Below are 15,823 nucleotides of genomic sequence, written 5' to 3' on the forward strand. Positions count from 1 at the left end.
GGGAGAGGGTGGAATTCTTTGTGCACTTCATGATTTTTCCCTCTGCTAAACTGATTTCACTTCATTGGAGTCACACTAACATAAAAGTAATACGATTGAGTGAAGTATCAGACCCTGTAGATGGAAATATTTTTGCCTGAGCAAATGAGGGATACTGGGGCAGATGTTCACAGCACATCTCCCATTATCTTCAAATAGTGATTGAGCAGGTAATTCCCAGAGTGTCAGACTGAGTATTAGCCCTTTATGTTTTCGGTCTGCTTTTTCATGAACTTTGGTGAAGATAGTTAAAACATAATTTAAAGTGCAGCAAAAATTTCACTGGTAAACGCCACATTAATTCCCTCTGAGTTATATGAGATCTGCTCAGTTTTCTCAAGTTATAAAATAATCTCTATCTGCAAGTGCTAAATATTCAACCTGGGGTATGAAAATCCCGCTGTATTTTTGTGAGTCGTACAGACGATTGTTAGTAGAAATAAGAATTCTGCAGTGAGAACTTTGGTCATCATAAAAAGCAAAATTGTAAGCTAAGCCAGAAAGAACCCTCTCCCATAGTTGTATTGATTCTTCAGTGGCAGCATAATGACGAAATTTTCATAAAATACAAAAATAGACTCAGAAGTGTAGAGGGTTAAGTTGGCTTAAAAGGTGCTGTCTTTCAAACTTCTGAACATAGCCTTTCTTCAAGTGATCTTATTCTTTCTTGCTAATGCTGTACAAATAAAAATCCTAAGTACGGTACTGTTAAAAATCTTGTAGGTAAACACAATTAATATGTACATTATTGCAAAAGGAAATGTGTGTGTTTAGGTATAGCTTTTGAATCAGCTAAAATGAATGTAAATGTTTCTCATTCTGCCATCAGACCTCTGCTTTTAATTATGAGGGGTGTGTATGGAGAAAGAGCATTTCTTAATTGATTTAGTCTGCGTTCCTCTTAAAATAAATTATGTTTTAAATTCACATTTGTACATAAAACAATTATTCTGATGGAATTTTTTTACAAATTTATTGCATTCAAATAATTTATATACAATACTATCATGCATTTATGTGAAATTTTACAACTGCAGGGTCATGTTCTGTACTGTTCTTTTTGGGAGGCTGAGGAGAGAAGATGATTCTGAGGCAGGGAGGGGACAGATGTAGCTTTATACCACCTTTTGTTCCTCCCAGATTCTGGGCTGTTGTGGACTGCTCTACAGGCCTGAATACCTTGAGTTCATAGTGCTTCAGCCACTCTCTCTCCCACCATACTGCTACACCAGAGTGTAAATGCGAGGGACAGCTCATGGCTGCGTACACATAAAGGGGCCATAGTGAAGACCAGCATCTTGCGCAAAGTGTAAGAAGATCTCTACCCCAAGAGCATACAAAAAATAAGACATTGCACAAAGTCCAGCCAAGGGAGAATGCGGAGGGCGTGACAGGTGGGAGGAGAACAAGATAGGAAAGGTTCTGTGGTCTGCAGTGTGCAGGTAGTCAGACTTAGATGATCACAGTGGTTCCTTCTGACCTTAAAGTCTATGAGATTCCTGGAAAGACCCAATGTTTAAGGAGGGAGATAATGAGGAGAGAGAGAGGAGGCCCTGGTAGCCACGTGCAGGAAATGCAAAGACATGCTCAGTGCTTAGCAAAGTGAGCAAAACTCTGCTCACACATGAGCACTGATGTGTAGGGGACAGATGGGCAGGGAGGTCATGGCTAGGCCATAGCTATTTAAGTACACTCCAGTGAACTCTGGTGATGCCATTTTTAGGATTTCTAGTACTGCTGTTTCCAGTTAGAAGTACTGACTCCTGAACCTTGCTTATATTGACGTTTAGGGAAATCTCTCTCTATTGCTGCAGCACTCATGCTAGCAACAGTGAAAGTTCTACTGTGGACATGCCACTGGCATCCTTACCTTCTAGCATCTAAGAGAATGTCTACGCTGCAGCTGTGAATGAGTCTCCCAGTCCAAGTAGACAGACTCGCACCAGTGGGGCTCGAGCTAGCAAGCTAGAAATAGCAACGTGGATGTTTCAGCTCGGGTGGAAATTTGAGCTCTCAAGCCCATCAGACTCTCTAGGCTTTAGAGCCAGAGCTGGAATGTCCACATTAGCTCAAGCCCTACTACTGCTAGCTCTAGCCCTTCTAGTGCAAGTCTCTATGTGTGATCTGGGAGTAGGGTGACCAGACAGCAAGTGTGAAAAATCAGGATGGGGGTGTGGGCTAATAGGAGCCTATATAACAAAAAGACCCAAAAATCGGGACTATCCCTATAAAATTGGCACATCTGGTCACCCTATTGGGGAGGCTTGCTCACAGCTATCCGTGTAAACCAGTGGTTCTCAAGCTGTGGTCCAGTCAGCACAGAGCTGCGGCCCACGTGACATTCTCAGGCCATACTGCTTACTTGCATGCTGCTTGCCTGCCTACTGACTGCAGCAGATCTTCTGTTCCAAATGCCAAATGAAGAGTTTAAACCTTTCTCTTCTGTTCTTATTTTGAGATTAGATTTAAACTTTTGACTTTACTATTTGTTAGGGGTTGTTTTTTTTAGTGCTACACTTCAGTACTCAGTTATAATATAATTGCTATTTCCGGTATTGCTATGTTGCTATACTTTACATGACAATCATTGTTCAGTTAAGGCATTGTGGACACCTAAGCTACAGAAATGCATGTGCTTGGTATTTTTAGTGATAGCAATGCCCATTGCCACCACATGAGGCCCTCATGTGTTTATTTCTCTATCTGCATTGTCATCATGTAATTTTGACGGTCAGCTTTGCAGTGGAAAAGTTCAGGCCTCCTGGTGCTGAACAGTAGGGTTTTCCCAGCTGTACTTTAAGTAATGACTACTGAAAAGGACACAGCTAGTGAAATCAAAGAGCAATAATTAAATCATGGAAAGTTTCATAGACTCATAGACTCTAGGACTGGAAGGGACCTCGAGAGGTCATCGAGTCCAGTCCCCTGCCCTCATGGCAGGACCAAATACTGTCTAGACCATCCCTAATAGACATTTATCTAACCTACTCTTAAATATCTCCAGAGATGGAGATTCCACAACTTCCCTAGGCAATCTATTCCAGTGTTTAACTACCCTGACAGTTAGGAATTTTTTCCTAATGTCCAACCTAAATCTCCCTTGCTGCAGTTTAAGCCCATTGCTTCTTGTTCTATCATTGGAGGCTAAGGTGAACAAGTTTTCTCCCTCTTCCTGATGACACCCTTTTAGATACCTGAAAACTGCTATCATGTCCCCTCTCAGTCTTCTCTTTTCCAAACTAAACAAACCCAATTCCTTCAGCCTTCCTTCATAGGTCATGTTCTCAAGACCTTTAATCATTCTTGTTGCTCTTCTCTGGACCCTCTCCAATTTCTCCACATCTTTTTTGAAATGCGGTGCCCAGAACTGGACACAATACTCCAGCTGAGGCCTAACCAGCGCAGAGTAAAGTGGAAGAATGACTTCTCGTGTCTTGTTTACAACACACCTGTTAATGCATCCCAGAATCACGTTTGCTTTTTTTGCAACAGTATCACACTGTTGACTCATATTAAGCTTGTGGTCTACTATGACCCCTAGATCTCTTTCTGCCATACTCCTTCCTAGACAGTCTCTTCCCATTCTGTATGTGTGAAACTGATTTTTCCTTCCTAGGTGGAGCACTTTGCATTTATCTTTATTGAACTTCATCCTGTTTACCTCAGACCATTTCTCTAATTTGTCCAGATCGTTTTGAATTTTGACCCTGTCCTCCAAAGCTGTTGCAATTCCTCCCAGTTTGGTATCGTCCTCAAACTTAATAAGCGTACTTTCTATGCCAACATCTAAATTGTTGATGAAGATATTGAACAGAACCGGTCCCAAAACAGACCCCTGCGGAACCCCACTTGTTATACCTTTCCAGCAGGATTGGGAGCCATTAACAACTACTCTCTGAGTACGGTTATCCAGACAGTTATGCACCCACCTTATAGTAGCCCCATCTAAATTGTACTTTCCTAGTTTATCTATAAGACTATCATGCGAGACTGTATCAAATGCCTTACTAAAGTCTAGGTATATCACAGCCACCGCTTTTCCCTTATCCACAAGTCTCGTTATCCTATCAAAGAAAGCTATCAGATTAGTTTGACACAATTTGTTCTTTACAAATCCATGCTGGCTATTCCCTATCACTTTACTGCCTTCCAAGTGTTTGCAGATGATTTCTTTGATTACCTGCTCCATTATCTTCCCTGGCACAGAAGTTAAACTAACTGGTCTGTAGTTTCCTGGGTTGTTTTTATTTCCCTTTTTATAGATGGGCACTATATTTGCCCCCTTCCAGTCTTCTGGAATCTCCCCCGTCTCCCATGATTTCCCAAAGATAATAGCTAGAGGCTCAGATACCTCTTCTATTAACTCCTTGAGTATTCTAGGATGCATTTCATCAGGCCCTGGTGACTTGCAGGCATCTAACTTTTCTAAGTGATTTTTTACTTGCTCTTTTCTTATTTTCTCTTCTAAACCTACCCTCTTCCCGTAAGCATTCACTATACTAGACATTCCTTCAGACTTCTCAGTGAAGACTGAAACAAAGAAGTCATTAAGCATCTCTGCCATTTCCAAGTCTCCCGTTACTGTTTCCCCCTCCTCATTGAGCAGTGGGCCTACCCTGTCCTTAGTCTTCCTCTTGCTTCTAATGTATTGATAAAAAGTCTTCTTGTTTCCCTTTATTCCCATAGCTAGTTTGAGCTCATTTTGTGCCTTTGCTTTTCTAATCTTGCCTCTGCATTCCTGTGTTATTTGCCTATATTCATCCTTCGTGATCTGACCTAGTTTCCATTTTTTATATGACGCCTTTTTATTTTGTAGTCACGCAAGATCTCAAGGGTAAGCCAAGGTGGTCTTTTGCCACATTTTCTATCTTTCCTAACCATCGGAATAACTTGCTTTTGGGCCCTTAATAGTGTCCCTTTGAAAAACTGCCAACTTTCTTCAGTTGTTTTTCCCCTCAGTCTTAATTCCCATGGGACCTTACCTATCAGGTCTCTGAGCTTACCAAAATCCGCCTTCCTGAAATCCATTGTCTCTATTTTGCTGTACTCCCTTCTACCCTTTCTTAGAATTGCAAATTCTATGATTTCATGATCACTTTCACCCAAGCTTCCTTCTACTTTCAAATTCTCAACAAGTTCCTCCCTATTTGTTAAAATCAAGTCTAGAACAGCTTCCCCCCAGTAGCTTTTTCAACTTTCTGAAATAAAAAGTTGTCTGCAATGCAGTCCAGGAACTTATTGGATAGTCTGTGCCCCGCGGTGTTATTTTCCCAACATATATCTGGATAGTTGAAGTCCCCCATCACCACCAAATCTTGGGCTTTTCAACATATTTGAAATATTTACTTACAGAAATGTTTACTTCTGTTTATATTTTATATTATTTTATGTATTTTTCCATTATATGTATTCTAAGCAAACACATGGATCTGCATTTCAATTAATATTGAGATTCATTGTTTGAGATTCACTGAGACCCACACTGTGAAAAGCCAGGCTACTCACAGATCTGGTTAATACTCTGTTCAACCTTCACTTTTGGACTTTCTACTTGAGTATCCAAATTGATTCTTACCCATCTAAAACATGTATTTGGATGCTTAAGTGTCTGATCCTGTAAGCTGCAGAATACTTTCTGACCCTAAATCAGCAAAGCACTGAGTGCATGCTTAACTTTAAGTATGCGTTTAGGTGCTTCCCTGAATACAGACGGACTTAAGCATGTGGTTGAGTGCATTGCTGAATCAAGGCCCTTATGAGGTATTGTGCATTGAGGATGCTCAGAACTTCACAAGAGGTGCTCAGTATGTTTTAGGGCTGGGCGGGCCCTAACTAACAATTTGAACACTGAAATGTACAATTTGGATGCCAGATTTAAGTGCAGAAGATTGAAAACTAAGCACCCACCCTAGAACTCTATGGCGAGGTCTTCAGTGGGGAAAAAAGGTGTGAGGTATCTTGATGTAAAACGATCTTGAGATAGCTTTTTAAATGTAAAACCCTATTGGAGCCAATGGACACAGGCACTTTGTACCTTGATGTAATTAATCGAGGTCAACCCTCTACTCTTCATCTGGTTTTCACCTTGAAGTAAACACATTGAAGTAAATCTAGGGTGCCTTGTCTTCACTAGAATTTTACATCAAGAAACACATCTTTTTTGCAATGAAGCCATAGTCTAAAAATGCTGCATGATTTAGGCTTATCAGTTGAGTATTATCAATTCAACATGAGACTCTTGCAATAGGTAGCTACAAAGGGATTATAAAGGAAGGTGTTTCCATATTATAATGAAATCTACGTATCTTTTAAAAAAACAAGTCACAACTTGAATGCTCATTAAGCATTTGGTGTGTGTCCATTTTCTTTTGTCAAAGGCAACTAAAGAACAGTCCCTAGCTATTAAACCATTCTTAGCATATGAGCTGTGTATGTATATATTTAAGGACGTCTAAAAATCCATGAGATGTGGCAGCTTTTCCCTTGACCTTTTGGTCTGTTATGCCCTCCAAAGGTTTTTCAGTCAACAAGATCAAAGAGCGATAATTAAACGATGGAAACCTTGATGTTCAGAGAAATGCTGTTGTCTTAAGTCATCGATGTAATCAATGTTCAGTTGAGCTGGTCATTTATCATAAAGAATATACCCAAAACACCTCATTAATTGCCTCCCTGGCTGAGGGAAGGCTCCAATATTCAGTTATTCTGTATCTGTATATAGAATGTTTGTGTGTAGCACAGAATGACTGAAGATTATTGTTTTCCTATAGATAATATAAGATTAGAGTCTTCCTGTAATATCTTTCCATGAATAAATAAAACATCATAGTTGTGGGTATAGATGCTATAAATGCTTGCGTACAATTAAGTAGTGCCCTGGTGAGTATATATAATTTGGGAGCACTGAGAATAGCCATCCACATACTTAAATTAATTATTTCCAGAAACAAGTATTTCGCATGCAGATCTCTGTGCTATCGCAACCACCTTTGATCTTTCACTTGCTAAAACTTTCTCCCAGGCTGAGTTTATAAAAGTTATTTTAAGGATCGTTAAAAGTTCATTGTTATGACCTGAAACAGTAAAGTAGTGATCAATCCAAAACTGAAATGTTTTAACCTGTCTTGGCCAATCATTGACCTGTAGGAGGAGGGCAAATCATTCACTTGAGTAAATTCTAGGCTATCATAATACTTGGTTATCCTCTGGGTGCAGGTATAGATAATTGTACTGGTATGTATCAGATGTTAGAAAGAGACATTATAGAATAGAATACCAGTGTTGGAAGGGACCTCAGGAGGTCATCTAGTCCAGCCCCCTGCTCAAAGCAAGGCCAATCCCCAGACACATTCTTGCCCCAGATCCCTAAATGGCCCTCTCAAGGCCCTGGGTTTAGCAGGCCAAAGCAACCCTGGGTTTAGCAGGCCAAAGCTCAAACCAGTGAAGACTTTTTGATTTTTTTGTAAAATATATTTTCAAACCCTTTTCTTCTGGGCACTTAAAAAAATATTTTAACAGTTGAATCATTACATCTGCCCCTTATCACCTTTTGTTCCTTATTCTAACCAAGCTATTTCAAACTCCTGCCATCTGAAGATGTTAATCAGAGGCTGCAGGGCAGAAAAGGAGCTTTTAACAGTACCCGTTGAGCTGTGTAGGGAAATAAGGGCAGCTTTTATTGATTCAAGAATCGCCCTCTTTGCAGTGTGTTACTGCCTTTGTAGAATTGTTTATTGCTCTCATTTTTAAAATCAAGAAGGAAAACAAGTTTTTCTTATTTTTACTGTTGAGAACTTAAATAGTTATTTTCTGAGGAAAACCAAGGAATTTTAAAATGTTTACATTGTTAAAACTTGTTCCCAAACTTTTAATGCTAGAACTTTTGATGTATTTTAACGTACATTAGTTATTGGCTAAGAAAGGCCTGACTCCAGTTAAAGTAACAGGTTTCAGAGTGGTGGCCGTGTGAGTCTGTATCAGCAGAAAGGATGAGTACTTGTGGCACCTTAGAGACTCCTTATTAATTATGCTAATATCCGTATGTCTATATATGTAAAGACGTAGGGATGAGATTAAAGTACAGCGTAGAACTGATAGCCCGGTGGGAGAGGGAGGTAACATGCCTTTAAGTCGCCATTGTGCCCTTCTGATCCCAATTTGCTTCAAGGATTCCGGAATCTCTCCATGATAATTTAGACAGCCCTTATGGCAATCGGTCCTTTGCTGTCCCACAGCCCTTAATGCTGTTTGGAATCTGAGTACTATATGCTGGAACCCTACTCCTGACACTTCCCCTTCTGCACACTGTTCCAGCATACCCAGGGCTTGTGAAGGAAAGGAAGCCATACGGTTATCTTCAACATAATCCTCACCCCTCCCATCAGAAATGTGGCCCTAGGGCCACTTTATGTCATGCTGGCCCTTTTACATGTGTAAAGAGGTTGGAGCCGTAGTGAGGATCTCACCCTAAATAGTTAATGTACATCAACATAGCTCCATAGGGTTCAGTGGAACTGGCATAATTTATACTTGCTGAGGACCTGGGCCAGTATAGTACAATACATAAAAAGTATCTAAAAGGAAACTGCCTCTAGGATTCTGACTTTCAAGCCACACAGTAGCAAAAAACTCTGTGAACTTTGTAAACAGCCCCAAAAGGTCCAGGTGTACATGTATATACAAACATCAACAGTGCTTGTGAGTACAGAAACAAGCACTGCCCTGAAGCTGGCAGACCTGTAATATAATTCTGATTACTGGCAGCCAGATGAACACATCAGCTACTTAAAAGTCCTAATTCCAGTGTTCACTGATCAAATAATTAGCTTTTTAAACTGGGTTAAGATTTACCCAGGCCAACATAGCTATGTTTTACGTTGCTAGGTCTGCTTATCGTCACTCGGGAAGGTGGCTTGGTATAGATTAAGTTGGTTATACAGTCAAACCCATGCTGGTCTGAAAATTGGGTGGGAGATTGCAAGGATGCAGAAACTTACAGGAAAACTTTTTTCCAGTGCCACTAACCAAGGCATAAGGGCCCTTCACGGGGTTTCAGAGCTCAGGCTCCAGCCTGAGCCTGAACATCTACACAGCAATGTTTAGCCCCACAGTCCGAGCCCTGTGAACTTGACCTGGTACAGCCACGGCTCTGCTGCGGGTTTTTTATTCCAGTTTAGACATACCCTTAATGGCCTGGGACCTACCTGCCTGAGGGACCACATCTTTCGCGGTGATATGTTGCCGCAGTTGAGAAAGCAGAGGCACTTAAGGTGGAGCACCCTCGGTAGATGAGAGGGTTGACAGCTTGTTCTCTATAACTGCCCTCAGTTCTGGAATTTTGTCCAAAATGGACCAGATATGGCATGCTGCAAAGCTCTTGTCTTTTCCTGGGCAGGGTGGTGGTGCTTTGAAGGTTGGGACCTGTGTGCCTGAGATTTGGGAGCTGGGACATGATTTATTTTTCCCCTGTCTTCCAGGAAGTTGTTGGGTTTATTTTTGGTTTCTTTAGTGTTTGTATTTTTAATGCATGACAAAAAAGACTAAAGACGTGTATAGATGCTTCTTTGTGTATGATTTGTATAAAGCCAAATAAATAAACAAACGTACTTGAATATTATCTGCCAGCTTTGTAGTTAGATTAGAGGAACATCTTTTACAAGGAAGAGTGTTCACTGTTAGTTATACTGTTTTTGGAAGCTGGAGTACTAAACAGATTAATTCAGCTGTCAAACAGGAAGATTTTATCTAAGGAAGAAATAAAACATGGTTCACAATGTTGTCAGGCCACTTCACCTTGGCAACTAAAATATCAGAACCCTACATGCTCCCTCTTCACCATGCACCTCATTCACTGGTCAGCATAGCTTGTTACCAGAAACTGATGTTACCATGCTAGAACCAAAATGTAAAAACTTGCCAGCTGTGAATATGCAAACAGTGAACAGAATACAGTATATACAAAAAGACATTGGACCAAATTCTGTGCCCTGCTGCTTCCTCTTTGCACTGCTGTGATGGCACAAAGGGGTTGGAAATTGCCAAGTCTTCCCTGAAAGAAATCTCCCAGGCATTGGGGAGACACCAGCACCTGTAGAGTCCGATGTCGATTCTCCCTTCCTTCACAAAACCAACTCAGGAGCCAGGAGAAGGGGTGACTAGAGCAAACTGCTCTCCAGTTATCCCCATCATTGGGGACCACTGCCAGAAGCACCGGTTAAAGCAGCTCCAAAGATGCTCTAATCTGCACTGTGGTGGATATAGAATTGGGAAGATAGTGGCACTGCAAAGTAATGGGATTTGGGGCACTGTGTTGTCAAAAGGTGCTATCTGCACATATTGCTTTGCAGGATTTAGGCCTCACAGAGCAAATACAATCCCCACTGCATGTAGTAGAATAGGGTTTTTGCTAGGTGAACCTTTAAGGTAATGAGCTAAGCATCATAGATAAATGTTTCTTTGAAGAATTTTTACCTGGATGTCTTAGTTTAAAAAGCAGGGAAAGTATTCTAGTGCTTCTGACCTTTAATAAGGGTGTTCAGTAAATGCATATAAATTGGGAATCTTTTCCAGATTAATAAGAAGCTAAGGAGAACTAGGGGTTGCTGCTTTGGTTCAAGTGAACCACAAAATACAGTTTATATCTTTCGTTTTGATCAGCAACTTACTTGGTCTAAAGCTGACACTTTGAAGGATATATTGACTAACCTGGGAGTTTTAAAATGTAAGGGAGCAGATTAACCGATGTAGATAACGGTGTGTTAAACTAATTAGAAACTTGTCTCTGATAAAACTGCATATTTATTTCTTTCTCTGGGAATGTCTGTTTTGTAATGAAACTTAGAAGGAAGTTAAAATTTTTAAGTTTTAATGGCATTGGTATAGCACGGTGAATGCCGTTTGTTTGTTTTTGTTTTTTAATTCTACTGACAGCTGTATAAAGAATTTGGGGAAGAGCATTGCAATATCTTCAGTAAATTTCATTACATTAAGCTCCACTATACCAGTGATGCTGTGTGTGTGTGTGTGTATACATATCATTTGATACATATTTTTGTAGGAGGAAGTTCTTCAAGAAGAATTTTCAGAGGAATTAGAGCACAGCTCTTGTTGACTTTCAATGGGAATTTCATCCCAAAGCCCTTTGCAGACTGATCCACAGATTAATATTCTCATAGAAGTCAATGAGAAAACTCCAGCAGAAATAGAACTCAAATCTTGTACTGTATAATATATTGGAATCTATTTACTCACCACTGTGGTGGGAAGGATCGTGGCTGATGAATAGCGGACAGCAACACAGCACAGCGGTTTAGGAATGGAAGTGAAGAAGACTATTGAATCCACTTGAAAAGTCATAGAAACTTTTTGATGGAATACTATTATTGCCATGAACAGGACACCAAGGTTTACACACCTATTTTGCACCAGATTTAGCCACAAAACTAGATATAGATTTACAATCTCCTCTGTCTCTCAGATTTATCCCTTTTGTTATATCTGTATTTTTGTAAAGCTGGTTTACTTTAAATGAAGAGCTAATGTATATATTTAGCTAGGTAATTTTTGTTCTGAATATGATTCACTGAACTGCCTATTTCATTACACATGCTGCACAAAATGCTCAAGTTTAATTAGGAGCAGCCCACAACAGCATGAAATTCTTCATTGCATATGAAGACTTGATTCAGTAGCAGACTACATCTGTGGCCACTGATCTGTGAAGTGAACATCAGACAACCACAGAGTTAATCCTAATTCCTTAAGGGAAATTTTAAAGGATTCACTCGTTGGAAGCCTCAAAATACCGCATTGGATGTTTCATTTTTTGTTTACAGCACAAAAACTGTTATTCTGCCAACTTGATTGAGAATGGGGGACTGAGGGTCTGATCCAGCTCCCACGGAACTCAGTGGAAAGTCCTGGATCTGGCCCTAAAAAGGGACTCCTTTGAGAGAGCTTTGACTTTGAATGGAGCCTTCATTTATTGTCTCACCAGTTTGTTCCTGGCCTCAGCCAGAAAGATAGACACAGAGCCTGATTCTTTTCTCACTGACCATGGTTTTCATGTTGATGTAACTCCAGTCACTTCAGTGTAACTGCTGATTTTCACCAATATAAGAAGAGAAGCTGGTTTGTGGTTCTATGGGGTGGTGGCGAATATAGAAAAAAATGTTTAAATACTTAGGGGCCACATTAATGTATAATTTGTAAATTAGGGCACAATCCTTCAAACAGTTAATCATGTGAGTATGAAAGTAGTCCCACTCAAGTCTGAAAGACTACTTGCATGAGTAAAGATTTGCAGGATCAGGCCCTTAATTTAACAATACTCAATTTACAAATTAACAGACGTTAATGCGAATTAATATTCAGTGACAAACTTAACTGAGAATCTCCACACTTCTCTATGTTCAAGTTTTGTAACTGTTACATTCTGTCACAGCTGTTTTTGTAAGCAGGGAATAATTTATCTACCCTGATTTTAAAAAGTTCACAAATGTTTTTTATTTGGAAAAATACCATAAAATTTCCCCTGTCTTCCCCTATGTCTACTTTCCTCTTTTTTTCCATGGCTCCTATATAGAAAGCTCTCCTTAAATAATACAGGAGTAAAGAGTTGAATACAAGAACTGGAAGGAAACAACAAGCAATACATTTTTAAAGGAATTTAATTTTTCCAGGACACCAAGGTTAATAATTCGTACAAAAAAATGCTGTGGAAACTGTGGGCTGATTCACTGGATTCAGGCAATAATAAGAAAGCCAGATACCTGTAGTTAATTGGAGGCTTTCCCCTAGTGTGGAGATGGTGGGCTTCATTATGAATGTCAGATACGCTGGTGTTAAATCACTTTCACCTCCATTGGATTTATATCAGTGTACTAGAACTCAGAACCTGGTTTGGTGGTCATGATTTCTTTAGATTTTGTTGGTCTCATTTGCTGTAGAAACTGAAAATTATTTTTTGTTGAATACAGTCCATTAAAATGTTAAATGTCAAGGAAAGGGCTGCCTTACTTTACTGTTGTTAAAATTCTCTCTTTTTTAAAAAAAAACAAAACCCTTTTCCCCTTATTTTCACACCACAAATTTTAAAAAGAAAAAAATGGACCTCTCTAATCATCAGTCCCAAAATTTAAGTCCTATGCCAAAAGCAATATTTTACCTAAATCAGAGAATTGTTCATTTTGTTTGTATTTTATAGGAAGCCAAGGCAGCAGTGGAAGAGGCAAGAGCCCTGCGAAGTAGGATTCATCTTGCAGAAGCTGCACAGAGGCAGGCTCGTGGAATGGAGATGGATTATGAAGAAATAATCCGCCTATTAGAGGCTGAAATTACAGAGCTGAAGGCTCAGCTCACTGGTCGTTCTGGCCAAAATAAAGTAAGCGGAACAGTCATCTCTCATAGTTACCATGGTTTCCTTGCTGTTGTCATGTATCCTGTTTTCATTTTCTTTTCATCTGCTCTTCTAAAGTAGGTCACTGTTTTGTCTTGTATTATTCAATAACTGGAATGATGCGTAGTGAAGGGGGCAATGTAAAGGCTACGAGCCTTCCTTTATCTAGATTTCTTTAGGTTGGAAAAACAAGAGCCAGAAGCTTATTTGGGTCATTGGTCAATATGGCACATCTCAAGCCTTAAAGTATAAAACACTGAATGTTTTGGTTTTCTGTTTTGTTTTAAAATTTACTAGTATATGTCATAAAAATTGAGGCAAAGAAAAATCATTTTTGTGGTTGATTAGAGCTTTCAAGGGAGTGTGAGAGATTGAAAGATATTTTAGATTCCTAAGCAAATTCACACGTTCAGTTTCAGCTTTTGCCTGGTTTCTGTTTTAAATCAGTGCAGATGTATCTTCAGTAAGTGTGTTTGTTGTTTACACTTGGCATATTGTTAGTATTTCTAACCTGTTTCTCAGTGATGCACAAATAATAAAATAAAATTCAGGACTATTCTTGAATACATTCAAATTTACTCAAGTTAATTATTTGAAAGACACAAACAACATTAGTGTGACCTAAATCTGATTATTTTTTTAAATGAAAAGGGTTGTAAAAATGAGCCTCACACTCGTGGCCACCATATTATCCCCAATGATTTTTAGAGACCAAATTAGAATAAAACAGTTTGGGACAATTTTTAATGAACCTCCATAACTGGGAATCCATTTTTCATGCTGACATATATTGTGCATTGTTTCTTTGTACTTATCTATATCCATCTCTTCTCTCTTTTCTTGAACTTAGATTGTAAGCTCTTTGGGACAGAGTCTTCCTTTTTGTTCTGTTTGTTTGTTCAGCTCCTAGAACAGTGGTGTCCTGGACCATGAGTAGGGCTCTTAGGCTTTACAATAATACAGATTAAAAAACAGTAACAATAATAATTGGAATTTATGTGTGTGTGTGTGTAGTTACCTAGCTTACCCATGAAAAATGGATATGCCCAATAATTTAAAATAAGGGTGGCCTGCTGAAATTTTCAGTGTGAAAATTAGTTCAATATTAAAAAAGCAAAACCTGTGTTTCGAGAGCTATAAAGTGCATGGATCTAATACTTCACTGCCTTGCGCACTCTGTGTGTGATCACTTAGGCCCAGATTTTCAAAAGAGCGCAGCTCCCATTTAAGCACAAAATCAGTGCCCAGATTTTTAGTTATGCTCAGCACATTTATGCATGTTGGGTGCTAAACTTTCTTGAAAATCTGGTCACAGACATGAATGCTTGAAAATCTGGACTTGAGTGCTTTCAAAAATCTGACCTGGGACCTGATCCTCACCCATCTTGTTTAGTCGTAACACTCCCATTGACTGCAACAGGTGCAGGATTAAACCCTTGTACTTGTGCAAAGTTGGAAGCTCTTCAGGGCTAGGACTGTCTACTAGTCAGTGTTGGTACAGTATGTAGCACAATTAAGCCTCATTCTTGGCTGGTCCTTAGGCATTACCATAATAAATCTGATCGAGATAAAAAAGTAAGTTGATGTAAAATGTTACTATTCCAGTTTGGTTGCCTTTTACTCCCACTTTGTGTGAATGGTTGTACGGCAGCAAGGCAGTAGAGAATAAGGCCTCTTAAGTAGCATACTTTGAAGTGCTCTTCTAAATTTAATTTATGCAACTGGTAGTGTAAGCAAGAGATATTGATCGGTTCACCTTGTTTCTTTAGGTCCAGTACGTGAATAAGAGGTTTGCTCCACTTAGCCTATTGATAACATCTGTAAGCCAGGGAATCCAAAACTGTATTTAGTAAAGCACCAACAGTTAGCTGTATTTAATAAAATCCTCCCTAAGTAGGCTTAGCATCTCCTTTTCCAGTAGTGAACAGTGTGATATACATTACAGAAAAGAAACTTTCTAATCAAGCAGACTTTCTCATAGTCAGAATAATGGGGATTCTGCCACATAAAACTGTGTGTGTGTTTGCTTTTAATAAAGATATAGTTATTAGTAACAGCACTTTCTAGTAGTTGCATATCTTATAGTAGGTTGTATTCAGGTGATGGGCTTCAAGAGAAGTGCACCTACAGTAATGTCAACCTTTGTCTTTGTAGAGATTGGCATTTTCTTTCCCCTTTACTGGGAGGTATTTTGCGCCTAATCCTCTGCCTAGCACACAGATCAAGTAAACAAATGTGCCCATGTATACACAGTGGCCTCCATCTTGTCCAACAGCACCAGAGACTGAACATTTTAGAGCTAAAGAGCCAGCCTCTGTTGATGGGGCTGTACCAGACTCTTATCCTCTGTGGATCAGGCACAAAGGGGACATGTAACAAATACTGAAC

General features: G+C 39.5%; 1 protein-coding gene across 10 annotated transcripts in view; it reads left to right on the forward strand.

Annotated features, from left to right (window-relative positions):
* STXBP4 (syntaxin binding protein 4) overlaps nucleotides 1-15,823 on the forward strand; it is a 141,002-nt gene that overhangs the window by 57,105 nt on the left and 68,074 nt on the right. For all 10 annotated transcript variants that reach the window (XM_030534647.1, XM_030534645.1, XM_030534644.1 and 7 more), the window contains one exon: nucleotides 13,244-13,420. In XM_030534647.1, the coding sequence (XP_030390507.1) occupies nucleotides 13,244-13,420 (177 nt within the window). The remainder of the gene's footprint in view (nucleotides 1-13,243; nucleotides 13,421-15,823) is intronic.

The sequence above is a fragment of the Gopherus evgoodei genome, chromosome 15, assembly GCF_007399415.2.
Source record: "Gopherus evgoodei ecotype Sinaloan lineage chromosome 15, rGopEvg1_v1.p, whole genome shotgun sequence".
NCBI lineage: Eukaryota > Metazoa > Chordata > Testudines > Testudinidae > Gopherus > Gopherus evgoodei.